Genomic DNA, 27,935 nt, shown 5'->3' on the forward strand with positions numbered 1-27,935 from the left:
TAGACAGTCACCACGGCAAAGTTTGGGAAGAATTGCTGGGATGTGAGAAAGGGTAATGGATCGCATCAGACACTCTTAGCTAGAACATGAGACTTTAATTTGATATACAGCAATTTAAATTTATACTTTTTTTCCCTACATCTGGAAATCAGATGAACTGCAAACAAACTATCACTGCATCATTAAAAATATCTATAACCCATATTAAATCATAGCCACAAGAACACTAAATGTATTTGCACAGAACAAACCAGACTAATAATGCATCTCCAGATTAAGCAGCAAGACTGTTGTCACACACTGTAACTCGGACTCGGTCTGGAGCCCGTCGCAGCCCTTTTTGACCTCACAGAACGTGAATATTTGAGATAAACTGGATGGTAACACCGCAGCACTGGGTAACGCACCGGAATTCACTAAATAGGTAAATAAACTGATCACTTTTTGAATTTAGAAAGAAAACCCAGCACGGGTTCACACATCGTGTGATTTCAGCGATGTGACAGCACCGGCTTTCCCCGCTCCGCGGCCCCGGCCCTGAGGTGGCCGGGCCCCGTCCCGCGGCTCCTCCCGCCCCCGGCCGCGGCACCACCGGGCCGCGACTCCCGCCCGCCGGGATCCCTGCGCCGCCGCCGCCGCCGCCGGGAAATAGTCCCCTCTGTGCTCTGGGCCCGCTGGCCGGGTGAGCTCCACGGCGCGGCGGCGCGGCCGCAGTCCGGGAGCGGGAGCGATCCTGCCGTGCTTCCTTTCGCCGCGCCGCCGGCGCTCCAGCGGCATCCCCGCCCCTCGGCGAGATCCGGCCGGGCCGGCGCGGAGGGATTCCCGGCGCCGGGGGAGGGGGGCGCGGCGGGCGGGGGGAGGAGGTGCCCGAGGGGGGGGCGGGGAGGGGGCAACATGGCGGCCTCGTATTAACTTCCCCCCCCTCGGCAGCCAGCGCTGCCGCCGCTCTCCCCCGCTCCCAGCCCTGGCATGCCGGGCATGATGGAGAAGGGCGCGGAGCTCTTGGGGGGTAAGAGCCGGGCAGCCCCTAACGGCGCCAAGAGCAGCAGCCCCTCCAACGGGCACTACTCGGAGCCGGAGAGCGGCGGCGGCGACAGTGGCGACGAGCACGGTGCGAGCCTGGGGCCGCCCCGCCGGCGGCGGCAGGGGGGTGGCGGAGGCGGCGGGAGGGGCGGCGAAGCGAGCCGAGCCGCCTCCCCCTTCCCGGTGCCGGGGCTCCGCCGCTCCGTCCGTGCCGCGGCCGCGCGTGTGCGGGGCGGGGGGGCGGGAGCGCGCGGCGCGGCCCCGCGGCTGCCCCCGCGGTACTTAACGATGGGGAGGGAGTGTCTCCCGGGAGCCGCCGCCGTCCCCATTGTTCCGCTGGAATAAACTCCCCCTTCCGCCTCCTCCTGCCCCCTCCTCGGCGGTCGTCGGGGCTTAATCCGCGGCGGCGGCGGTGGGCGGGGGGTGGCGGGGGGAGGAGGTGGCTTATTCCGCACGGCCGCGGCGGGGGCTCCGCCAGCCCGCCCGCCCGCCGCACGGCGGGAGCCTGGGACGGCGCCCGGGGACGCTCCAGCCCTTAATTTCTCTTCCCCCCTTTGCCTTGCAGATGTAGGAATGAGGGTCGGAGCGGAATACCAGGCGCGCATTCCTGACTTCGAGCCCGGTAAATCGCTTTTCGGCTGTAACCTGACATCTCCCGAGGCGGGAGGGGTGGGCTCGCCGCCGGGGCGGGCTCGCCCGGCGCTCTCCGCCGGCGGCGGCCGCGGGGCTGTGTTTACGGTGCTTTTGAGCCTTTGTGTCGGCGACCCGGTGCGGGCGGCGGGAGGCTCGGCCGGGGCAGCATCTGCTCTCCGGGGGCGGGGGGCTTCGCGGCGAGGGAGTCTCACTTCGTTATCGGCCGCATTATGTGTATCCGGCGGGAGGCGGTGAAGCAGAAAAAGCTTGATTTTTTTTTTTTTTCTCCTCCCTGTCCTTAAACCTGCAACCATAAAAAATTTTTGACGAGGGTTGATGGATGTTATCGGGCGAGGGTGGGAAGTGATGCGCCCTGCCGGAAGCGGAGCAGACCTGGCTGCTGGGTGGAAGATGCGCTCGGTGGGAAACTCCTGCTCCTGGTTTTGTGTGCTGTAGTAGCCTCGCTGGCCCCGCCGTGGCAGGCTGAGCTGCTCTCCTCCGCCTTCCTCGCCCCCCCAGCCCCGCCCCGAGGAATATGGGTACGCTCGCATAGCCTGGTACTCAGCTTTAGCAAGTTAATGGCTAGAATGCTGCCGTGCCTTACTACACTGAGCAGGGAGGCCACAGCAGCGTTCAGCAGTTTTCCTGTAGTGGTCAGATGAAGCCTATCTACTTTCCTGCTCTCCAGGCAGGCTCCGTGGGTGTCGGGTGATTTCTTACCGGAAGAGGATTGCTCTCAGGGTGCCTCCCGAGGCTGGAGCGAGCCCCTCTGGATGGGCTCAAGCCCCCACCGGCCAAAGAAAAGGCCGGGGGAAGGAAAGCGCGAGGGTGGGATTAAATGAATGCGTGATCTTGGCTTAAGGGACTGCCTTTCCCCTGGGAAGGAGCACGCAGTCTATGTCTCTTTGTTAATAAGGCTAATTGTTTGCACCCTTTAGTTTTACATTGCCTACATAAAAATATACACGGATAAAAATGATGGTTTCTAACGTCCAGCCTGGGTTTGCTTTTCCTATAGGCCACTTAAATTAGGAAAACACCTAGTGTTTGTTTTTCTTTTGATTAAAAGAGCTCTTCAGCCCTGGTAGGACAATTGAGGTTCTGTGGTTTCAATTTTGTAAACTGTATATGCAGTAGTACCATTACATTAGTAACTACAGAACTAATTTTATGCTCTCCCATAAGCAGATTTTTTAGAGCTCCTAAGTGTGTCTGAGGGATGGTATTCAATTAATGCCTCTTTCGCCAATAACTGGGGTTAGTATATACTCACCCTATCAGTTTCCTTAATAATGGAAATGTTTCTTTAATAACTCCTGAGTTAGAGGCATAATGTTTTATTATGAGGTATTATCCTTCTTGTTGTGTGTATTTTGCTTATTAGGGCAAGGAGGTAGTGATTTATTTTGGAACACCTAAGTCTTACAAAATAAATTTAAAAGTCCATCAAGTTTAAAAGTACAGCACTTACCAAGTTAACAGATTATTTATCTGAGGAGATACCAGCGAGATCTCATTCTTTCACCTCTTTGGTTTTTTGGTTGAAATTTTTTTTCTGGTGAGTTTTGAGGCATAATTTCTTAGAGACAGAACTAAATCTGTGCTCTTACAGGTACATTTAGGTTACTTTTTTGTAGCAAGTGAGGTAATAAGCTCTCCTTTAGTTCTAGGTTTGCATATAAGGACATGGCATTGTATTTGATTATCTTTAATTATGTTTCTTCTTGGAATTCTGCTAGTGCTCTTTTTTTAGGGTTTATTAGATACTTTAGAGTATGTGTTGATTTGTGGTACTCTTGAAGTAAAGCCCCTTGAAATAAATAGGTGGGAGAAGGGAATCAATGATGGATAAAAGTAGACATGACACAAAAGGTGGCCCTGATAAACCTACAAAATACTAGAATGAGTGGAATAATACTAATCCTTGGTTTTCACTTAGCCTGTCTTGAAAAATAGCCATAAGCAGTGCTCCACAACAATACACTGAGGAACAAAATATTCATGATTAATGTTGTGATGGCAGTAAACATTTTTTAAAATTTAGTTTATGTATAAAACAAGATGATTTTTTAAAGAAAAAGTGCCACTGTTTCTCAGTGTCTCATGGAAGAAGTGGATTGTGGTTAGAAGCAGCAATTAGGCAAAGTTCACTTTAACATACTCTCTTACACCATACTACAACATACAACGTATTATAACATACTCTCCACACCATATTACTTTTATAAGCAAACTTTCAGATAGAGCTTAAGAGAAATCTTGTTTTTAATTGTCACCAACTATTACAGCAATGAGAGAGATTTTGTCACTGCAAGAAACAATTTTAATAAGTAAACTTGGGTTTTTTACTTTATCTGCTTTGCTGAATTAACATATCATCTCTTGCACTCAGATTTTTGTCTCCTCCTCCTGGTTTTCCTATAGTATTCTATGTTCTTGGTGAAAATTTTTCTGCTTGTGCTTTCTGACCCACTACAGATCCAACGGAATATTACAAAGCTGGTATCCTTATATTGTGGGTTGTTTGCATTCTTTTGGAAATCACAGTAGAGAATGCACCACCCTGTTGTGTCATCCACAGAGAACTGCTAGAGAAGTTTTATTCTACTCAGATTTAGACTTCACAATGGTTTTAGTATGGATTTTGCCTACTTAATGCTGAAATACCTAATTTCCCATTTACCCTCTTTTCAGGGATGGAGTTGGGGCTGTCAAGAAGAATGTTTTATACCATTTAAGGTCACTTAGGAAAGCATTTGTCTGTATGTCTATAACTTTTCTCTCTCTAGTCTTCTAATAGGAAAACAGGCTTTTTTAAGTTGACATTATTAAATGGTGTGGGGAAGGCTTAGTCTTAAGCAGGGAAAAGCACATTTTCTGCTGGAAACCAACGCACTTTTAAACTGCCGTGCTGACCTAAAATGCTTTCACTGTGTCCTGTATGCTTCTGGATGATCACTTTATTCTCAGTGCCTGGAATCCTGTACAGAGCTGCACTAGCCGTGCATACCTAACTTCAAATGTGAAGCTGCAATTTAGAGAGGGTCAGCTTGCTGCTATGATTGCCCTGTTCTGGAAGTGGTGCAGAGTCATGACCTGTTGGTCATCTTCAGCTGGCTGCATTTCCTAACTGGTACTGGCAGAGGGGTGCAGCAGCTGAAGGGCAGAAACCTCTTCCTCAGTGGCTTGGAGGTGTGTTTTGGGGAGAGGGAGACTTCAGATGTAGCTCTTGGTCCTTCTCTTCCTTACTGACTTACAAGTCTTCTAACACACTTTGGTTAACATGTTGCAGGTATTTCCAGCCCCATTCCCTTGTAAAATGGATCATGTTGCCCTTGAGGTGTAACACAACCTCTTTGAGGGTTAGGGCTGCTTCCTTGAATGCTTGGGGCACGAAGGACAGGCAGGAAGTTCCCAGGAAGGTAGGTCATGGTCTTGCATATGGAGATGATGCCTTAAGTTTTAGTTTTCATATTTTTCAGATTGTGCTGCCTTGGTGTGTAGCTCTGAGCTTCATATTAAATGTTAGTAAGTTCTCTTCACAGGGTAGTTGGACAAAACATTCCTTTTCCAGCTTGAGAACCAAGGTTACAAGCTTCAGGCCCAAAAAGCGTAAACAGCAGTGAACTGAAGAGGGCAAACAAGGAGGATGGGACTTCATAACCTGAAGCTGTAATTGGACAATTAACCCCAATATGTAAATGGACCAAAACTTATAAAAGTGTGACACCTCGTGACCGGTCGTCCATCTTGTGACCATTTTGGGTCCATCTTGGGTGTAGCCCTGGCCAGGCTCTTGTACTGCCCAAGGTGTATCACCTACTTTATTCTTTTAGCTCTGTCTAGTCTCTGTTCCAGATCAGCCTCTCAAGGCATCAGAGATGGAGGGATCCCTGTCCTATAGCTAGGGACATGCTGTGCTGAGGTCAGGGTGCCTTCCTTCAAGCTACTTGTATGCATCTCATTATTCCTTTGTCATCCTGGCTTTTCTTTTGGCAGTGCGAAGGTGCCACCTGAATGGAAGCAGATGTCTGATTCCTGCTGGGGACACAGCACTGCTTTGAAAAGGGATGTTCTGGTGGTTGTTGCTTGTTTGTCATGTGAGGGTCACACCTCATTAGGGGAGTGTCACCACATACATGATCTCCTGCAGACACAAAAGCTCTGAAACTAATTATTTTTTACTACAATACTTAGTACTTGAGTATTCAGTATCTGGTAACATCCATGATTTCCAGTTGTCTGCAGGTATCTTAAGTTTAGACATTTTTTCCTCATAACCTGAGACTCTAATACATTCTCTGGTCATCCTGCTTTCTCCTCATCTTTAGTTAGAATGAAGTGCAGGATAGTGGTCATTTACTTGTGACAAGAGAAATACTGTGCCTGTAACAGCTTGCCCTGCTCTTCATGAAGTCTTGCATTCCTAATGACTAAAAATGTCATGCTTTTTTATTCTAAAGTGGAATGTTATATTAAAGAGTTTGTTCTTGTATACCAGAAACCTTTCAGTATTTAGTAGTGCTTATGCCTTGAAACTGGTGCTTTATGAGTGTATGCACATTCTTAACTGTTGCAGAGTTTATGCTGCACTGAAGTTATCTGCCTTACACATCTCATTTTGGAAAGGCGCAGGAGTTCTTTAATAAACTGTTTTCAAGTTCACAGTTGTGATGGATCAAGATTGCAGAGATGATAGCAAATACAAAACACTGCCAAACTGAGGAGGGAAGAGCAACAAAACATAGTACATAAAGGGGAAGCACTACACTGTTCTTTTTTCCAAAGCACTGGGTTTGGTTTTTTGTTTGCTTCAAACAAGATGTAGAGCCTAAATATAAAGTGCGTAAGCTAAAAATGTAGTGAAAAGTTACTTGTTTCACCGGATAAAAAAAGCTGTTCTTCTCCAAGAAGGATGCAAGGATATTTTCTCTGAGGGTGATTACTCAAGGAATTAATACTGACATTAGATATAAATCCAATTGTTGAGCAATTTCTTAGCGAGATAAACTGTTTTAAACAAATAATTTGTAAGGGGCTTTATGTTTTAGGCTACATTTGTGAAATAGTAATGGAAAGCGACTCAGAATAAATGCTTTTACAGTATCAGGGAGTTTGCTTTTGCAGTATGTTTTCAAAAATCATATGCTCTGATTTAGTGCTTCAGTGTTTGCATCGGTTTTGCTCTGTCCTGATGGGTTGGATAATTTGTACTGCTTCTCTTGCTACATTGAGGTGGGGGTACACAAACCAAAAATTACTTTTACGTCTAACTGCTTTCTCCAGCTGTGCAATTTGGTTGGCTGTGAATATTAAAATTATAAAATTAGAAAAATCAAAACTAGAGAGAGATGAACAGAATTGTTTCTGGCATAGTTGTTAGTATAGTTTCTTCTTGAAAGGGATCAGGGATGGTGACTGAATTCTAGTTCTTATCTATTTTTTTTTTGGTTTTTTGTTTTAAGGAAGTCTAACTGACCACAGTAGGTCCTAGTACTCCTATGATAGTGATAAATGTTAGAGCACTAACGGACAATCAAACTTCAGGAGAACAAAGTTGCATCTTTGCCAACTTCATGGGGGATAGATTTAGATATGAGGAAGAAATTCCTCACTGTGGGGGGGTGAGGCACTGGCACACATTGCCCAGAGAAGCATGGATTCCCTGTCCCTGGAAGTGTTCACGGCCAGGCTGGATGGAGCTTTGAGCAGCCTGGTCAAGTGGAAGGTGTCCCTGCCCATGACAAGAGGTTTGGAACTAGATAAGATTCCTTCCAACTGAAGCAATGCACTTCAGTGGTTTAATTGTGGTAACCAGGATACTGTCTAATATTTAGTTGTACTTGAACATCCTAAGTATAAGAGTAGTGTTCAGACTCAGCCATTTGATAGCTTAATGAATTAATTGTGAATTAATGATTCCCCCCCCCCCCCCCTTCCTTAGTAGCTGGACTTCTTGTTCTCTAGATCATAGTTATTAAATAAATACTGAGAGTTACTTGTTTTCTTACAGGTGCCACAAAATACACTGATAAAGATAATGGAGGGATGCTTGTATGGTCTCCATATCACAATATTCCTGATGCCAAGTGTAAGTCCTTGCCTGCTTAGGAATTTGGGTGCTTAAGTAAACTAAATAATTGTTTCTGGTGTGCCTGTTTGCTCTTTATTTTACACACAGTGAAACTGCAAATAATTAAACACGAATCTTCTTTTTCTTTATTTAGAGTACTCCAGGTAAAGCAAAGATGATCTTCTCTTATGTTAGTAGTCTTTGTTTCAAATCATACTGCCTATTTTGTGTTATCATCATAATTGTCTGTGAAACCTTTTGTTATTAATTAAAGCATAAAATATCTGAACATGAGGAACTTGCTGCTTTAAATTCCTAGGAGAAGGAGTTACAGTGGATGAATTTAGACAAGATTTGTTGAGGCCCACTTCAAGGGGAAATTATTACTGCTGTCAGAAGGGAAAACCAAACATTTTTTCCCTTTAGGAGTGACCTGAAATACAAGAGTCATCTGACTAAATGTGATCAGTTATCTGTTTAATCTAGTTTAAACCTGTCTCCTGTGCTAGAATTTCCCGTATGTAATATAGGGGAGTAAACTTTGAGGATGCAACCATGAGAACCTCATCCTCAGGACAGTTTCTATCTAATACTGGTAGCTGGAGATTTGTGTCCCTCTATGTTTGAGGGTATGCACCTTCAACTACTGCAGAACAGTTAGGAATAAAATACAGCTGTGATTATTAAACACTTTTTTCATTCCTTTTAAGTATAATTACCTCTTTGCAGCAACAGTGCATGGCAAGGATATCCCTTGTCCATTTGAAGAAGGAGGATTTGATTATTTCCTTTTTTAATCGTGCTTCCTTTCACCTCTTTAGTTGCCACTTAATTTGAGCTCTAGATGGTGAATAGGAAAAGGTTCTGTTTAAAAATAAAAAAGTGGGACTTAATTTCAAAATTATGAAGAGTGTTCAACTCAAAGCTGGCTCTATTATTGCTAAATACGATTTTTAAAATTTTATTCCTTAGTTTCGTTATCTAATTATTGAATTTTCATATGTTCTATTGAAAACTGAATAGTTAAAATCCATTCAGTGAAAGCTATAGTAATCTTGAGGATATGCATAATCATTGATATAGGATCTCCTCGCTGTAATTTTCAACATGTTTGGAAATACAAGCAGTAGAAGTAGTTACATTTAAAGCTAACCCTGGGGGGGGGGTCCAAAAAGGCATAGCCTTTCAATAACCAGCTAGTCTCTGCTTTAAATAAATAAATTATGAGCCTCTATGGTTTTAGTAAAAATGTGAAAGAAAGCAAAATTAGCTTGTGTAAAAAGTTTATAAAATTAAATGTTCAATAATGGCTAGTGGGTGTATTTATTATTAATAAAGCTGTGAGTATATTTAACGTTTTGGGGGACCTGGCCTATGCAGTGTGTTAAAGCATGGGGAGACTCTTTCCCCATGTTAGATGGCTAATTCTGTCATAGAGCAGAGCTGAAAGTATTAAAGAATAATTCTGACATTGCTTTGTTACAGTGGATGAATATATAGCAATAGCAAAGGAAAAACATGGATACAATGTGGAACAGGTAAGTGCTGTGGAATGAGAGTGCTCATTTAAAGGATTTTTTTAATATAAAACTATAACACAACTCTTATTTTTCCTCTTGGTTACCATTAATTAACGCTGTTTCTCTTCAGGCACGGCAGCAAACACTGCAGTTAAATGGATCTGCATACAGTTGTGGTCTGGATTCTCTGCAAAAGATTGAGCTCTTTGTTTTCATGACATGCTCAGCTTGTAATGTGCACTTTTGAAAGGTTTGGTATGTTTCTTGGTACACTGGGCATGTCATGCAATTGTGTGTGTATATTTAGCTGAAGAGTTTCTTAGGAAAGCAGCTTACCAATTCAAAGTTTAACATTAGAATGCAAATGGTACAACTTTGGTACAATTTGGTACTATGGTACAATTTTGAACCATTAATTGATAGGGATGGCACTGGAAATGTTTCTTTCATATTGAAAAAAACCTGCAAACCGACCTCAGTTGAGTGGGTTTTTTCAGAGGCAGGAGAACAGACTCAAGTTTTAGCTCTGTAAGTAGCAAACAAGTTCACTTTTATTTAAGAGCCTTTGGCCACCATTCCTTAAAATGTAAGGATAAAACTTTGCTGGTCTGCATATAGTTCTACCACAGAATTCTTCATTCTATGTAAAAGTGAGATTATCTGTCGCAAAAAAATACGTGCAACAATATTTTGTACAATTGGAAAGAAGTTGTATGATCAAGTTTTGGAGGATGGAAGCTTGCTCATCAACTGCTGTCTGACAAAGAGGCTGCCAGTGTTACAGTGTCCAGGATATACCTGTGGTTTGGTGTTACTTCTTTATGCCTTGACTTCTGTTAGGCAAGAGGAGGAACTGATGGATCTCAAGTCTCCAGGAGATGGATTTCCAAAATAACTTTTGGTACAAAACATTTGTAGACTCCTCATAATGGAGTAGAATTTTTCTTTGCAAGAGATGTTTGTCACTTGCCATTTTAACAAGAGCAGAGATTTGCTATGTCCAGGTTGTTAGAAGATGTGAAATCAGGGGGTTGGAGAGATGCCTCATGATCGTGTCTGTGCTGTATGATTGAAATTGAGTGGATTACATTGCCCAATTCCCATGCCCAAATCTTGGCATCAAATCTGCCTGTGATTCTCTGGCAGAAAGTCCAATGAACATAAAATCATTTTAGACTATTGAGAAATGAAATTGTATAAGAAAGTATATTTAAATTTCCGTTCCTTATTAGGTGCACAGGACAAAGTGGCCATGCTGTTATTTGTGGATTGGAGAGTTGTAGAAAGACCACTTTCACTTTGAACTTTCAGACTTGCATTTTGGGTGATCCTCTGGCTACTGAAAAGTATTTTTATTTAAAAGTATTAATACTTAAAAGTATTTTTATTTTCTTTCTTGAGTGGGCTGGTAATAAGGGCCTGTAAGGAGCTGTGTAGATGATATATGCCTGTAAAGTAAGAAAGCAGGTCAGATTTGAACCTCTCAGCCTAGTTCAAGCTGCTCTAGAATTACTGCTGCCATGCCAACCTCAAATTGTCTGGCTTTCATACCATTAATAAAGTATAGATGTGCCCACTGTCTCCAAAGAAAATTTTGTAACCTATAGTAAATAGCCAATAAAATTGTAAATACATTTTGAGAAGGGATTCTGCTAGTCAAATTTTATTTCAAACAAATAAATTGCCTGTTTTTATTTGTCTCAACTTTTTGGAAAATTGACTAAATCCAAAGAGGGACTATTTCTTTTCAAAGGCTCTCGGCATGTTGTTCTGGCATAAACACAATATTGAGAAGTCCCTTGCGGATCTCCCTAACTTCACTCCTTTCCCTGATGAATGGACAGTTGAAGATAAAGTCCTATTTGAACAAGCATTTAGCTTCCATGGAAAGAGCTTTCACAGGATCCAGCAAATGGTAAAGTAATATTTTAATCAGAAGCATTAAACAGCTCAGATGCACTAAGAACAAAGGCTTCTGGTGGGCTAAAATTTAATGTTGATTTCTGTGTAAAAGCTTCAGGAAGAACCTTGAGTATAAGATTTAATTTAATTTTATCATGTCTCTTGGACATACAGCTTTTTCTCTCAGATGAAAAGAAGTCTTCTCCCCTTTTTAAAAATGTGTATGAAATACATTCCTCCTTTCAATCTTATTCATGCATTTAAAATACTGTTTAAAGATGGTTATAAACAGAGCAGAATTATAATTCTGGGTGGAATTTTAGATTTTAAAAGTGTTAATCTGTTGATGAATTCTTCTAGCTCCCAGACAAGACCATTGCAAGCCTTGTAAAATATTACTATTCTTGGAAAAAAACTCGCTCTAGAACAAGTTTGATGGATCGTCAGGCTCGTAAACTAGCTAATAGAAATAATCAAGGTGACAGGTGAGTTTTGTGTACTGAAATCTTCCTAAGTAGAGATGTGGAGTAATTTCTAGCCATTGTTTCAGTGTGAACCATGTGTTTCAGGTCTGAACCCCTGTTGTGCTATCTCTGGTTTTAGCAAGGGGTTTGGTGCCTTGCTTTAAGAACTTTATCACTCCAGTCTGTGTGAGTTGTAATAGGAGATGGGAGTGTTGTAATGGATAACTGTAAAAACAAGGATTTAAACCCTAAAGTCTGTTACTGTCTGTGCAGGAGAGTGTTTTTGTGGGTATAGGGTGGGGGGGTGGGGCTGGAATTGTTTCTTTGTTTGGATTTTTGAGCTAATATGGAACTACAACTGAAAGCGCAACCACTCTGAAGAGCTGATGCAGTTACAATGCCTATGCATTGTTTTATGACAAAAATTTATATAAAGTTGTTTTTAGGAGACTTACAACTGCTATCAAAGAGAATTAGAGCTCAGAGTAGTTTTGTTGTCTTGCATAGACGGGAATAACATTTCTCACAGTTATTATAAAATTAAAATTTTATTGTGCTCAGTATATGTAATAATTAACTTACACTTTTTAAAAGGTGATATGTGCTGCACGTATAAGTAACATAATCTATGTTTATATGGGAAGCTGTAATTTTATATCTATAGAAAATCGCTTAACTGGAGCAAAAGGGGTCTTTTTAATTATATGTTATTTTCAATAACTCCTGAAATCTAAAGTTCATATGCTTATTTAATGATCCTATTTCTGAAAAATTGCAAGCTAAAATTAGTTTGCTTTTAAAATAGCAGTTTGGAAGGGTTTGGTAATAACGAGAAATTTTAGTTTGTTTTTGCATTAATTTGTTCAGAAATTATATTGTCATAATGACTGGATTTGGCTCCAGATTAAAAAGAGAACAGTCAACCTTTTCTTTGATTTAATTCAGTAAATTTCATTTACCTCCCCTAAATTGCTAGATTTTAAGCACGTTGGTGAAAAAGCAATCCCATGTTTTCCCATCATATGCCCTATGCTCCCCACAGTCTTCAGCAAGGGTTTATTCACCTGGTGCAGTGGTTTGAAAATTGGTCTGTTAAAACTAATGGGGTAAATGAAAGGTTATTTCTGCCCTTGGTGTGTAGTTGGCCACATAAGTGCTCACACTGGCACAAGTGGTTGAGTTGAAGAAAGGTGACACCAAAATTCTTAGCAGCAGTACCCACACTGCTTAAAGGAACTTTGAAACTGTGGTTTAGGATTGCTTTTTTTATCATAATAATTATTAAAATTTAATACAGCAAATCATGCTTGTAACAGCTGTCTTTTGAAAACTACAGATAATTTTGAGATGCCATATACTCAGAATAGATAAATTCAAGTAGATAACTATTACCCTGTTGCATACTTATATTTGGGTTTAAAAAGTAATTAAGTGACCAGCTTTTTTATAATCTGTCTTTAGCGATGATGACGTAGAAGAATCTCATCCAATGGATGGAAATGATAGTGATTATGATCCCAAAAAAGAAGCCAAAAAGGAGGTAACAGATAACTTAATGGTGAATGTCAGTTTGTTTGTTTTCAGTGAATGTGTTACTATGAAGAGTGAGTTGTAGTGCAGAGGTTTAGGTTTCAGCCTGCTGAACTCCCAGGATCTTTAAGTCATCAAGACCTTGATGACTTCTCATTGAAACAAAATTGTATCATGTATTTTTGCCGTTTTGTGGCTGTAAAAGAATTTCTCATTACCTCCACTGTGTCCTGAAAGATCTTCAAGTTTTGTAAGAGATGTATCCTGTCACAACCTAGTAAAACAGGTTGTATTTGCCCTCCTTCAGTCTTCTTAGTATGTTTACAGTTTTACTGGTTCTGAATTATTTGAATCAAAATGTTTTCTTTGAATTTTAAAATTAAATTACATTTTTCAAAGAACAACTTTTGTTGTTTGTTCAAAGCCATAATGAGGTGATGCATTTCAACTAATATGTGGTTTTACGGAGATGCTTTTTACTAATAGATGTAGAGGAAAAACATTTTTGTCCTAATGAGCACTTACTGTTAGCTTTACAGATGACTGCTGTGTTCAGGATATGTTCAGGTTTTAGGAGTTTGAGTTCTTGTTCTAAACATTAAGCTATCTATGAACAAGACTAGCAAAACACATTGAAGTGTGTGTTTAGTTGTTTCTTTGATCAACTTTAAGCATTTGTGATCTTCCTAAATCAGCCGGTTCATGCTTCTCAAGAGTGAGAGGAGAGGTTATACAAAACTTCAGCACTCCCATGAAGTGGTATCTAGGATTATGAATAAAACTTTGCACTTTTCACGAAAATAATATTGAGTAAAAGACTGATAAGTTCAGCTTCTGTTCTGAGCTTTGCAGTGACCTTCTATGTATCCCTTTATCTACTGGCCTTGGGGAAAAAAAGGGCAATTATCCCTTTCAGTGAAAGAGCTCAAGATTACTTTTTTAACATGGGGATATTTTATAGTACTTGCAATGTCACATGGTCTGATAATGTACCTTTTCACTTTTCACTGTTCTAGCAATCTAATGATTGGAGTTGCTGCCTTAGCCATGTCTAAATAAGGGCTATTTTGCTCAATTTACTTGGTTATAGTTTGAATCTTGACATGCAGTCCAGAATTCAAGTGGTGTGTTGATAGACTTCTAGGAAAAGGACAAATAGGTTTGTAGTTTCTGATGAGCTATTTGGATCTGCACAAGATAATTTTGTGATCTAATAGTTCTGGTAGGATTTGCATACTTCCACTTCCTAAGCAGAATATAAACTGAGTAGGCTGCTTGAGCACACAGAGCAATGGAAACTTTCTGTTACCAGATCAAACAAATATAACCTAAGCTCTCTATCTTGGCAGGACAAAATTATGAGAGAATATTTTCACTTTAAATCCAGATTGAACACATAGGAACTGCACTTTCATACTGAAAGAGCAATGCAGAACCAAAACCCCAATAAGTATAAATAGGGCAGAAGTAAGCTTAACCTTGAATTTTTTACATGTCAAAGATGTAATGCTCTACATCATATTTCTGGGGAAGAGCACATATCTTAATTGCTTCTAAGGTGGCCTCTATGAAGTCTGTGGGCTGGATTAAGATGTTATATTAGCTGGGGAAGAGAACGTGGCACAAGGTCAAATGTAGTAAAACAAGACTCTGTTTGCTGCTCTGCACTACTACTACAGAAAATAATAATAATGATGATAATAATGGCTGCTGCACTTGGTTTTGCAGCCACTGTGATCAGATGACCACTTCCTCTTAACATGCCTGGATGCCAGCAGGGAGGAGCAGTAGGGAGCTGCTTGAAGTAGGGAAAAGCCTGAATTCTCTTTCTGTTTTGGTACTAAGCATTCCTTTGAATTAGAATATCCTTGCAGACAAAGTAATTTTTGTGTCTCTGCTCCTGGGCTATAGGGAAACTACTCAGTTGCTCTAAGGGAGTCACATACATGCAGAGAATGTTTACGTGCCCATATATACCAAAACAAAGATTTAATTTCCTCTTTGCCATTCCTTTCCTTTCCAAAGAAGCAAATAATTAAGGCCCATGTTTTCTAAATTACATAGCTTTTTATAATGACTGCAGGGGTATGTCCATACTCTCTCTTCAAAATCTCAGATCAGCTCCTCCCCATCCCCCCGAACCAAACAGTACAGTCTCTTTGTGGAGAGTGCTTACAGCAGGGACAAATGTAATTTTGCATTCTTGCCTGGCCTAGTTGACTTCGTCATTCTTCTCCTTTAGTATTTGGCCAAATTCTTCATATCTGATCAGAAATAAATGTGTAAAGTCACTGATTATTTGTTTTAAAAACAAGATACATAAGTGTATATTGCTTACCTTCTGTATATGTTAGAGGTCCATAATGTTTGCCCTCTGTCACAGTATTCAGACTGGGATTTCTGTACCATTTATGTATTTGTGGCCATATTAAAAAAAAGTTTTGAAAACTAGCCTTTCTTAGAGTAATGCAGGCTTATCCAGCAGATGACTGGTATGCTCCATCAACTCATCTGCAAGACGTAGTTGGATAATACATGCAAAGGAGGATGTTAGCTTAAGTTTTATTTGTCATAAATATGACATTACAATGCTATCTGATACGTCATTCTTTTTAGTAAAGTTGTATACAAGATACTGTTATTCTTTAATGGTTTATTTCTTGTAAATTAAAGGGCAATAATGAGCAGCCTGTTCAGACCAGCAAAATAGGTCTGGGTAGAAGAGAGTATCAGAGCTTGCAGCACCGCCACCATTCCCAGCGTTCCAAATGCCGTCCACCCAAAGGCATGTACCTGACCCAGGAAGATGTGATAGCTGTTTCCTGTAGTCCCAATGCAGCCAACACAATTCTTAGACAGCTGGATATGGAACTAATCTCATTAAAGCGACAGGTACCATGGGTTATTGGTCTTGGTTTTTGTTTTTTTTTTTCATCTCAGATTGTTCTGATTGTAATGGTTTTGAAGATTATCTGTGAAGATTCTGAAACTTCTTTAATGTGAGTCTTCCTCATTTTGTTCCACAGTTGTCACCACAAATGCTGGATAGTAGCTGATCTTCAGTTTTGTTTTTTATGTTCATCTGCTCTTTTGGATAAAATGAAGCAAGATTACCTTTTTTAAAAAGGGTGGCATTAAAACAGTGCTACGGATTTGGGGACAGGAAAAATCAAAAGTCACATTTGATTTGAATTTTTTTTACTTTGTTAGAAGTATTTCTTTGAAAAGCAAAAATGAGACCAATGGAGCAGAAGAAGTTTCATTTGTTATGCTTTAAATTGTAGCTGTTTTTCTGGATGTCCTTTCCCACGTATTATGAAAGTACGAGAGGTGTGTGGAAGTCATGGACCTAGTTATTTCTCTGTTTGAATTGATACATTTTCTACTTCTTATTAAATTTAGAAAAGCTTTTTAGTCTTCACCTTTAAGAGGAAAATTGCCTGCGTCCTTTGCATGAAGAAATTAAATTTTGGCATTTAAAGTTGAAACATGTAATTATTCAGCTTCTAAGGGTACAGTAGTTATGTGCATGCTTGCTTTCTAGGAGCGGTGGGGCTACAGAGTCAAGGCTTATCTTCTGGAATTTTTGCCTCCTTATAGAGCTGCCATGTTGCAAAATCATGGAGTGAATAAAGGGTTTTTTCATGGGGTTTTTTGCTCCCTTATGTTCTTTTACAGGAGAAATAAGCTTCTTTCTGTCACAGCAGGACTCTGGGGCTAAATAGCATAGGTGGGTTTCACTCTTTAGCCTAAGTGTAGGTGAGTTACAGCCTTTAGGTTGTGTTTCTCTTTTTTTTTCTCTTTTTTTTTTTTTTTTTTTTTCCTTGCAGTGATCTCAGAGTCGTAGCCTTTGGAATCTCCCACTGAGTTGTCTGCTTTTGTGTCCATGCTTAAGAACCCTTGTAATAGCTGTGCACCATAGTATGCAAAACTATTTTCTTACCTACGTTACCTTATGTGCAATAATGTCAGATTTAAGCGGTTCATAGATGTGTATATGTACAATTTGGAAGGTCTGTCCTTTTTATAAACTAAGAAATATTTAAAATAATTTCAAGAATCCTCCATAATTAAATTAGAATGATCTCAGGTCAATAAAAAGCATCTGTCAGAAGGAACTAACTGGAAACATCTCATGAATTTTTTTTTAGAAGGAAGAAGTTCATAAGTTAATATATGCAATACATCTCGCATGTCTGAGTATTAAGTTTTGTGTCTAGAATAGTCTTAATTCTTCAAGAACTTATGCATCCTTATAAAAATTACTTGTGAACAGCTTTTAATATTCTCTCAAACAAACTGTTCTTTTGAAAGACTGGCTTAATTTTTTTTCTCCATAGTAAACTGATGTGTTTTGTTTTGGTTCTTTGAAGTTTTTTTGAAACAGTTAAAAGTAGTGAAGCCTTAAACCATAATATTTCTCTTTTTAACTTAGGAGGTACACTTGTGGCAATCCTAGTGAAGATAAATGTGTAAAGTGACCAACTTTCTTTGTGGAGCTGATTAACTTTGTTGTTTTTGACCAAGGTTCAAAATGCTAAGCAAGTAAACAGTGCACTTAAACAGAAAATGGAAGGCGGGATTGAAGAATTCAAACCTCCTGAGGTAAATCAGAATAAACACTGAAACTTGTGGCCTTGCACTTACATTAGTGGGAAGCTGCAGAAATGTGTTTTGCTACAGCCTAGTGTTTATACTCCAGCAGCAGCTTAAACAGGATCCTTTAAATTACATGCAGGGGGGAGTCTGGCTTCTTTACAAGAAGTCGGTGGTAGGTGCTTTTTTATGGCAACTGGTTGAAAAAAGAAGCAGAAAAAACTGAAATGTCATGTCTGTTCATGGTAACAGGGAGCTGAAATTGAGCTCTGATACATGGGGGCTTTTTGGATTAAAAATAGGTAATGTAGATTGCCAGTAATAAATGGTGTTCTGTGTGAAAACATGACTATATATACATTTTGGCATCTAAAATGAATGATCTATTGCTACTGAACTTCTGTTTTTGCTTGTTTTAAAGGCTTGGATATGAAACATAACATGAATGCAAAACGCTCTGAACACCAAGTCCAAATAGTTTAGATAAATGTTACTATAAATTCAAATTCTGTCTGCATAAAGATCATTAGCTTGTGCATATGTTATTATATAGCTGATACTAAGAATTACATTAAAACAGAGGAAAAACTACTGGCATAGTTTTAAGCTCAAATCCAAAACCACTATTTCCTCTGCATGAAAACAATCTTAAACTATAAATTTTTGGCTTATAAGCAAGACGTTTTTACCTATTTTGCAAGCTGTAGTGCAAGTAAAATACATTGATGCTCAGATATCTTACAGCTGTTGAAACAATTTAATGATCTTTGTGCCATTTTTCTAATTTTAATAGTCTAATCAGAAAATCAATGCCCGTTGGACCACAGAAGAGCAGCTTCTTGCAGTACAAGGTATGTTAATAGTAGCAGCAAGTTGAAATCTGATGCGAAGGATTTGAAAAGGTGCCTAGGCTTATATTTGTATTTCCCTCTAATGCAGAACTAAACTTTATCTGGTCACAAGGAAAACAGCAAAACTATTGAGAATATTTAGGACATTTATTCAAGCAATGTGACACTAGGCTTTCTGTTACCCATGTTAAATTTCAAAGAGAAAAGCTATGCAGGATTTAACAACTGTATTAGTACCAGAAAGTCCCTTCAATTATCTTTTAAATCACTTTACATGAATTTCTCTAATGTGGAAGATAAAAGCAATAGTTAAAACAATAAAATTTGAAGCATTTAAGACATCTCCAGTATCCTAAGGTAGGAAAAAGCAGAAGTAAATCTGCTTTACTGATGCTTTTCTCTGTTCGTGAGGGAGTAATGGGCAGGTATCTACGCATCAGGCCCTTTAAGAGTCCAAAGCTGGATATGGATGCTTGACTAACAGTCTTACTGGGCTAAAACCCCAGCATTTTCTGATAAGCTATTCATACTGTTTATTTGCATTTATTTCATTTATATGGAGGAAAACTGACTCTTGTATTAGCATACACTGCCAAATCAAGGAACGTGTAAGGGAAATATCTGGAGATGCTGTCTTGAAGGCATATATTGACTCACTTATGTGGATCATAATTTATAAAGATAATAGCTCAGTTATATCTATCTGTTTTATTCCTCTGTATTCCTCACCTTGAAAATGAGAGACTGAGTTTTAGTATAAAATATTCAGTGGATTAGGATATCAGTGTAAAGTTGTCAAGTATGCCATACCTGGTACTTATTTATTAGTCAGATGACTGAACCCAAAGTTAGGTTATTTTGAAGTGTGAATGGAAATGCAGAAAGACATGGTGAGTCTTAAATCATGCCTTTCAACTTAAATACTTCATGCTTGGATTTGCATCTCCAAACTGTTCTGTGTCCTAAGTTTGTTCTCTCACTATTGCTAAATACATGAGTATTTTGTTCCCAGATGCAACTGAAGATGTCTCTAGTATGATAGACTAGTAAGATAGACCTGCTGGAAGAGTGGGGAAAATCCAGGGTCGTTGTGCCTGCCTTTGAATGAAAGGATTCAAACCATTTTGCCTTTTCATAGTTCAGTTATTGGAGTTGTCTCTAAGCAACAGTTTGGAAAGTGATAAGAATACAGTCAGTTTTTGTTAAGCTATGACACTCTGTGACCGACAAGACAAATAAACTAGAGCCTGAGCAAAAGAGAGTGAGGGTTGGTGGTGACTCTTTGGAGAGGAGATCCAGTCTTCTGGTCTCTAGGGATGGTGTTTTATAAAGGTAGTCAGCCTTAAGGATGGGGTGAGAAATCTGGCTTTCTGGAAGAAATCTGTTTTCATTTACATGTGCTTCTTCTATGTATTGTTTCCTCTGTGGACCCTTTCCCTTGTCACTATATAAAATGGAGATGAGAGAGAATCTTAATGACAAGAACAAAGTGTTCGAATTATCCCTCCCTTACTTAGTGCTTGCTCTCTCTCATGGAATGAGAGTGCTGTCTCCCATCCCTCAGGCTAAGGACCCTGATTTCTTGCTTCAAAGCAATTGCTTGAGGTAGTAGACTCTAGGCATGAGGGAGCCATGCTGTGTTTTCCCCTGGCTTTAAGAAGGTAGCTACAACTGCTCTACTCAAAGCTTCCATAATGTGCATTAGGCTTGGATTTGAACTTTGACTTGAACATGGGGACATTTAGTTCATACACTTAAAAATAGATTTATTTCATTAAATGTAGTGGTATCTTTTGGCATATGCTTTTAATCATTTCACAGAAATCACAAGCATTAAGCAGGTAGGTGGCACTTACATGATTTGTTCACTTAAATTTGGACAATAACTCTAACAAAGGACATTGCAAATATAATCTACAGTAATATAATTTTGGTTCTGTTTTTTGTAAACATGAAAAAACTTGTTATCTGCAGGCTAATCTTAAGGGATTGCCAGTAACTAAGGAAGAGGTAATGAGAAAACCTATCTTAAAAGTAGTGTGGGTGCCTGCAATGGGGTTGTGGACTCAGATTTATGATCCTTGAGCCAATATATTCACAGTATAATTTATCAGCTAACAGCTCAGCTTTGAACAGTTGTTGAATGTCATGGGCTAGTTCATCAGTTAGTGTTCTTAAATTACAAACTTTTATGTACAGAAATGTATAAGCATGATCATATTTTCAAACTAAGATCTTGGCCATAAAAATGCAATTGCAAAAATGTTTTAACACTTGTTCAAGACAACAAATTTGCATTGAAAAGCTGTGCATGACTTTCATGGCATTGCAGAGAAAAATAGTTGGGACAATCAGGATCTAATTCTACATAAGATAGTTGCCAAGAGCACTGTAATCCCATCGCAGTGGAACTGCAGCTCCCATTAACTATTTCTGCCTTGTTGTGGTGCTGCATCATACTGCTTTGCACCCTGATTAATATTGTGTTTGCTGTGCTGTACAACATGAAGCAGTGTAAACAGAATCAAACTTGGATTTATAAGTTTCTCCAAGAGAGGCATTCAAGATAAAATACTGTATTCAAGAGCATGCACGTGTTCGAGTGTACCTTTGCAGCTGGATGAAGTTCTGAAGAGCTTGAAGGATTCCTGTGAGCTGGGCTGCTTTCAAATGAGTTGGGAGAAAACCATTCATACATGGGAAGTGAGGCTATGCAGTTGTCCTTTTTGAGCTTTACTTTCACCAGCCTAATAAAATTATTGAATAAATGTTTGAACATGTGAGAAATAATTTGGGGGTGTTTAGCACTGAATTTGTATAAGGATGCATAAGAAATGTGCACCAGTTTGACAGAGATGGTGACTTGGCAACAACTCTTATCAATATATGCCATCACCTTATACATTAAAGTTTTATAAACACACAGTGAATTTTCTCTATTTCTTATGTGGCTTGAAAGGCTTTTAATATATCATTGTGGTAGAGCAGTGGTAATAACATTGAAAAGAATCCAAAATGAGCAGTGCTGTGTGTAGCTAAACTAAGGAAATCTTAGTTTTAGTTTTTCTTTTAGAGTTGGGTTCTCAGTGAAGGCAAGAACACCTTGTTTTCAAGCTGTTTGCTTGGAAATAGGCTTTAAGACCTTATTTTTTGACAACTTGAGTTGAAGATAACCAACAGGCTCAGTTGTTTTTGTAGATTAAGGGAGGAAAGAAGTGTAGCCACCATAGTAACACAAAAGGCTGAAATCACTAAAAGTCTATATTAGTTTTCTGACAGAAATGTGCTTTGTTCTGCTGGGCACCTTGTTCGCTTGATTAATTGTACAGCATGTTAGATATATTGCAGTGGACATTTGATGTTCATTATAAATCAGTAAGGGTGGTAATGGTAGGGCAGACAAAGAATATTAAAATACTGGAGGCAATGTTCTGTGGGCACACACAGCTTTTAAGGAGTACAGCTGATACCTTGTACAGCTGATAAAGCACAGAGCCAAATCCCTGTCTTTGCTTTGCCTGGATCCATGCCCTCCCACGTGGCTCTGAAATCTTTCCAAGGTTGCTACAATCAGGAGGGTTGTATTCTTTTGTATGCCCCAGAAAAAGATACTAAATAATGTAGCTGGGCTCCTGACAGCTGAAACATCAGCTTCGGCTACAGAATTTGTTACTATCCTGGAGGTGAACTTTTCTTTTAAATTGCACAGAGTGTACATTAACACATCAGAAATGCCTAATAACAAGGAAAGTAGAAAGGAGCAGAACAAACTGAAGGTCACACTCTTCACAATTAAGTTGAAAAGGAACATAGCTTCCAGATTTGAAACAACTCTCACTTTCTGAACACTTTGCTTCATTTTCTGAAGTGAGGCATGAAATCAGGCATAAATTTCTTTTCCTGTAATGAGAAAGAGTGCCTGTCCTCTAAGAACTGTAATATGTTCCGAATGAGTTTAACTATCACAAGCTTCACAGGAGAAGTCAAATTGTAATCCTCTCATGCATAACTGACAGCCAAAAAAGTCTTCTGTTTACTCACTCTGGAACAAAATTGGTTTATTTCTTCAAGTCACTGAACTTTTTGACACTTGTAATTAAAAATATACTTTGTGCAGCTAAAAGCTATGTTCTAAGAGGTGGGAGATGTTGAGGATTTTTTTTTCTTAAGCAGGCGAGGGGAAGAACTAGACACATAGGCTAAATCTAACAGAATATATATAATTTTATTATAATTCAAATTTTAAGTTGAAAACTATGGAATGTTGCACTCTGTATTTGTATTATATGCAAATGAAGTTTTAGAAATATTTAAAATATATATTGGGATTTTCTTTTGAAGTGCTCATAAACAAAAGTGACTACTGCTGTCAGTACAAAAATTAATGAAAAGAGCAACGCAAAGCTCACCTGTCATGCTGCTTATCAGTAGGGGATTTAATCCTGGAGGCTTTTACTGGGCCATCTTACAAGCAGACACTAGTAGCTTAAATATATTTACATTCTCCAAGGTGGAGAATGTAAATGTAAACCCCCAGATTTTTCTACCCAGTTTGAATGGTGAATGAAAGCTTCAAACAGGCTTTGTGAGGTGAACGCTTGGCAGTTGCTCTGTGTAGCCTGAGTAGAGCATGTCACAAGTGCAGCAGTGAGCAGTATATTGTGATTACAGAACTGTGCCCCCCTGTTCTGCCCTCTGCCACTCCTGCCCCACTGGCCGTGGGAAAGAGCCATCTGCACGCAGCTGGTGTGGAGGGAACCTGTAGGAGCTGTCCATGTTTGTCACTTGATATTTCTAGCATTTTATTCTGTTTACAGGCATTCACACATGCTCAGTTGCCCCTCCTCCCCTCTTGAGCTGGTCTTGGGCTTCTGCCCTTACTGTGAGCACGCTGAAAGATTCACTCTGTTTGTCAGAGGCCAAATCTGTGTGGGTTTAGGTTGAGAGGCTTGGTGAGTAAGCCAGGATCTTTTAAGAAGAATGGGTAATGACCTTTTAATAAAGTTCTTGATTTGTATGTTGATAGCTGTGCTATTAAAAATTACTTTGTTTTAATAGAAATTGAGGCCTTCTCCTAATTGAGAAGTTCTCCTAGTTAGCAAGTCCTCGGTTTGCAGGTCCCGTAGGTTCTCTCTATAAATACATCACACGTAGCTGTGTCTGACTGATTCTTCACAGCTATGTTATTTACTTTGCCTTCCAGGTGTCCGAAAATATGGTAAAGATTTTCAAGCTATTGCAGATGTAATTGGCAACAAGACTGTTGGCCAAGTGAAGAACTTCTTTGTAAACTACAGGCGTCGGTTTAACTTAGAGGAGGTATTGCAGGAATGGGAAGCGGAACAAGGAACCCTGGCTTCTAATGGTGATGCTTCTGCTTTAGGGGAGGACACAAAAAATACTTCTAATGTGCCATCAGGAAAGAGCACTGATGAAGAAGATGAGGTGTGTTTTGTGTACCAGAAATAAGTAAGCATGGGTTGAGGAACAGCATTTTATGTAGTGATAAAATATAAGGTTAACTGGTGTGGAGTGGCAAACCGCATTCTAAAGAATGATGATGAGCTTGCATAGAACTTCAGCCAATGTCGTTAACCAGCTGGGAGCAGGACTGCACCTTTGATAGTGACGATCACGTTACTGTTTTACTGTTAAAATACACTTCTTGTTCTAGAAGAAGACTTGCTTTGTAAATATTTTTAGTTCTGCTGTATATAATGTTTTGGTTGGTGATTTCTTTTCAGTAACTTCTCGGTTCTTTGGTTTTATTTTTTTAAAATGCTGTTTCCTGTGTAGTGGCCAGTGGCAGCCCAACTGCGTGACGTCCTGGCCAGGACGGCCGTTTACACAGTCTTGTCTTTGTCCTTTGCGCAGGCACAAAGCACTCCGGCCACTCAGTGTTTAGGCCCTTCACCTCCAGCACACGCATCTGCTCCGGCACCTGCCGCTCCCATGGCAACTCTAAATCAGCCGCCCCCGTTACTTCGTCCGGCCCTTCCCGCTGCTCCTGCTCTGCACCGCCAGCCGCCGCCGCTCCAGCAGCAGGCGCGCTTCATCCAGCCGCGGCCCACCCCGAACCAGCCTCCCCCGCCGCTCATCCGCCCAGCTAATTCCATGCCTCCTCGCCTCAACCCCCGGCCCGTGCTGACCGCGGGCAGCGGCCAGCAGCCGCCCTCGCTCATCGGAATTCAGACAGAATCTCAGTCCACTCTGCACTGAAGAAATAAAAGCAGAATTATGCTAACTCCCATATTTGAGAAATTGTATCAATGTACTTTTTTTTCCAAATAATGAAGGGGAGAAAAGAGCAAGCCTTCACAGGTATCAGACCAGTTTTCCAGAGGAGCAAGCTAAGAACTAGAAACAGAACGACGTCGATGACCACCTGTATAAAAATATTTTTATGCCGAAGACTTGTACAGCAGAACAATGCCTACACTGCAGCCCTCCTCTGTATGAATAACTGTTGAAGGAAGCTAACTTCTTAAATGAATAAATGTTCAACACACCAAGATTTTGTTTAACTGATTTTTACTCTATTTATTTTATTACAGTTCTTTATAGTCAAGCATCTAACTACAGGAAAATAGTCTGGCAAATCTAGAAATAGATAATATTGTAGGAGACTTAAATGTAGTGTTGGGGCTTTTTGTGTGAATTTTTTAATTTTTTTTTTTTACCTTTTAGTGAAAGAAAATAATGGCTTTAGGTTCAGAATGTTTGACTCTGTTTAGATAACAGTAGAAGCATTTCACACTTGTGAAATGTAGGTTGTCTCCATGTTTTTCCCAGAACATCTTAGCTTGTTTTAAAAGGTACTGGCTTATTAGATACTCCTCTTTCAGAGTATTCTGAAGACTCAGTGAGCTATTGTACCAAATTAATTAAATCTCATGCATGTTCTACTCATAGAATTTAACTGGAAGCAGGAGTCCAGTTTCTTGCTGCAATCTTGTCTTGTGGGCTAGGCAGGATAGAGTGGCAGCAGCTTCCACCACCCAGGGGGATGACAGGACAGGAACCATCTAGCAAGAAGTATTAATTTAATTTGTTATTCCACTAATTCTCCTAATGTAAGTACAGTAGAATTCCATTCCTCTGAGAATGACTGTCTGCAGTTCGTGTGTGTTAGATCACTGATACCTTGCTTGAGCATTAATGAGGGAAGTGTAGAGGCTGGCGGTGCTGGTAGAGTATCATGAGAGTAGGTACCTGCTGCCAACCCAGTCTTACTTTTGAGTGATTATCTCTTGACTCCTGCTATATATCTGGCAAAGTTGATTACATGAATTGAGGGTATTGGGGGAAGGATGAGGGTGTTTGTTTATTTTATTGGCTCAGTAAAACCTGCATATAGATATTAATATTGCTTCCAAATTATAGGAGTTTGAAAGAAACTCATTTCACTGCATTCTTGTTTGAAACCTTGATTGATGCCTAGTAGTCTTTTGGGGTGTGGGGGTTTTTTTGGGTTTTTTTTGTAAAAGCGGATGCCTCTAACCTCCAAGTAAACCAGGCTCCAAAGCACTGTTTGAAACTGTGTGATCTGAATTAAGCTATTGAAAAATAATGCATTCTTGATTTTGTAATAATATTCATGTTGATTGTCATACTATTTAGAAAGGGTCTTTTTGCTTATAGCTGAAATGGTGTTTAAAAGTCATTTTAACTCCGTTTTGTTTTTAACTAGATTTGCCCTTGACTAAAATGGGACTTTTTATGCAAATGAGATGTGCTCTCCCTAGGTTTTTTTCACAGATAAATTAGGTGGTCTAATGATCAGTTTAGCAGCTAAATAAGGTCTTTTTTTAATGTGCAAAGGGAAGTTCTTCTACTATCAGATTCTATTTCATTTGAAAATCTAATATTAAAGTTTGATAGCTGTAACCCGAATTGCAGTTGAAGTGTTGACCTTTATGTTTTAGTTCTTCATTTTAAAATACTCTCAGATCAAGCTTGAGATTTTTTTTTTTCTTGAGAGCTTTCACTGGTGTGCTGAGGGTTCATACAAAAGGTCTTTCTTACAAATTTTCTTTTGCATCAGAGTAGGTGCTTAGCCACTATGTGAGCATCAGATGATCCTGTGTCTAAGTAAAGCAGAATTTTAAAACAAGCACCAAGAAGTTAGTGGTCATGGAAACTTGTGTTCTGGGAATCATGAGTCTTTAGTGTGCCCTCATTAGCTGCACACAAATCTGGCTGCTCTCTGATCTTTAAAACCAATAAAAAACCAAGATGGTACATTTTTACAGTTTTATTGTAGCAGTGGTAAGATTTATCTTTGGGAATTTTTTGCTTTGCCTTTTTTTTTTCTTTTTTTCTTTTTTTTTTTTACTTTAAGCATTGAGTCTCCCAGGTGTGTGTATTGTACATCTGCTAATTTTTGTCTTGTCTCTTGTCGATAGACTTCAGTATGCAGAATGTTGGGTGTTACAGTACAGTTGGCCACCACCAACTGCTATGAAACTGTTCAGTACATTGTAATTCCGTTTAATCTTGTTTAAATATTCTATAACTGGGCAAAGGTGCTGTATTTGAAGGGGGGAGGGAGGGTCAGAGATAGGTAGGGTAGTATTTCTTAATTTACCTACACTGTAGCACACAGTAGGGAACTCCTAGCATTTGTAGTACTAAATAAGTATGTACATAGCAAAATGTCTTTATTGTGTGCTTTGCAGAATATGTGCATACAGTTTGCACGTCCTGTTTTGGGGGGTAGGGTTTGTTTTAAGCAGTGTTTGCCTGGAGAGTGATTTGCTTGCTGCTTAATCAAAGGATTAAAGTTTCAAAGAAATCTGTGTCTTCTATTTTTATGTACCTTGTAATGGTCTAATATGTTAGGGCCCTTATACTGTGATTCTCTTCTAAATTCATTTATATTTTTTTAAGAATTAGAAATAAAATTATACAATGGTGTTGATTTCAGTGGGAAATTTCTTTTGCCATATCTAGTCTCCTGTTTTGTAATGTAGTAATGAACTCTGACTTCAAGGTTGGCTTAATTTTGTCACTTTAAAAAATGTACAATGTTTGCACACTAACGTTTGGCAGAGAACGTGTATCCTACATTGTTCAAAGCTAATGTAACTACAGCTTTTTGTACAGTTTATTTTAGTTAATAAAGCAAAACGGTACTAAAAAGTTACATTTTACAAATGCAAGGCATAATCGGAACAACATGTATTCAAGAAACAACACTTGCAAAATATGGATGTACAAGAACTATCAGATTTAATTGTTGCACTTTAAATCAGAATGGGTACAAAGTTGAGCAGGTATTTCTGCATTTAATAAAACAATCACTAAACATTGCACATCATAGTAAAGCAGTTTAATTTGTTGC

The 27,935-nt window shown here is 39.6% G+C and overlaps 1 protein-coding gene across 9 annotated transcripts; it reads left to right on the forward strand.

The window, feature by feature from the left end:
• Positions 1-27,906, forward strand: RCOR3 (REST corepressor 3). Of its 9 annotated transcripts, none has more exons than XM_038132296.1 (12): positions 1-1,111; positions 1,589-1,645; positions 7,670-7,747; positions 9,215-9,267; positions 11,003-11,164; positions 11,512-11,636; positions 13,077-13,173; positions 15,819-16,037; positions 17,673-17,750; positions 18,535-18,592; positions 23,796-24,037; positions 24,467-27,906. In XM_038132296.1, the coding sequence occupies exons 1-12, from the start codon at positions 970-972 to the stop codon at positions 24,809-24,811; spliced, it is 1,656 nt and encodes a 551-aa protein (XP_037988224.1). In that variant the 5' UTR covers positions 1-969; the 3' UTR covers positions 24,812-27,906. The 9 variants fall into 9 exon arrangements, with proteins under 9 accessions (XP_037988224.1, XP_037988225.1, XP_037988231.1 ...); XM_038132297.1 differs by having other exon boundaries at positions 13,077-13,155; XM_038132298.1 differs by lacking the exon at positions 1-1,111 and adding an exon at positions 1,144-1,301.
• The last annotated feature ends 29 nt before the right edge of the window (positions 27,907-27,935 follow it).

The sequence above is a fragment of the Motacilla alba genome, chromosome 3 (assembly GCF_015832195.1).
Source record: "Motacilla alba alba isolate MOTALB_02 chromosome 3, Motacilla_alba_V1.0_pri, whole genome shotgun sequence".
NCBI classification, from domain to species: domain Eukaryota; kingdom Metazoa; phylum Chordata; class Aves; order Passeriformes; family Motacillidae; genus Motacilla; species Motacilla alba.

What these genes read in the sequence shown, in the direction of transcription:
- RCOR3 (XM_038132296.1), top strand. Translation starts at nt 970, where the DNA reads ATGCCGGGCATGATGGAGAAGGGCGCGGAGCTCTTGGGGGGTAAGAGC. An exon ending in CATTCCTGACTTCGAGCCCG is followed by an intron (nt 1,646 to 7,669) that starts GTAAATCGCTTT and finishes GTTTTCTTACAG; the next exon opens with GTGCCACAAAATACACTGAT. An exon ending in GCAGCTTCTTGCAGTACAAG is followed by an intron (nt 18,593 to 23,795) that starts GTATGTTAATAG and finishes TTTGCCTTCCAG; the next exon opens with GTGTCCGAAAATATGGTAAA.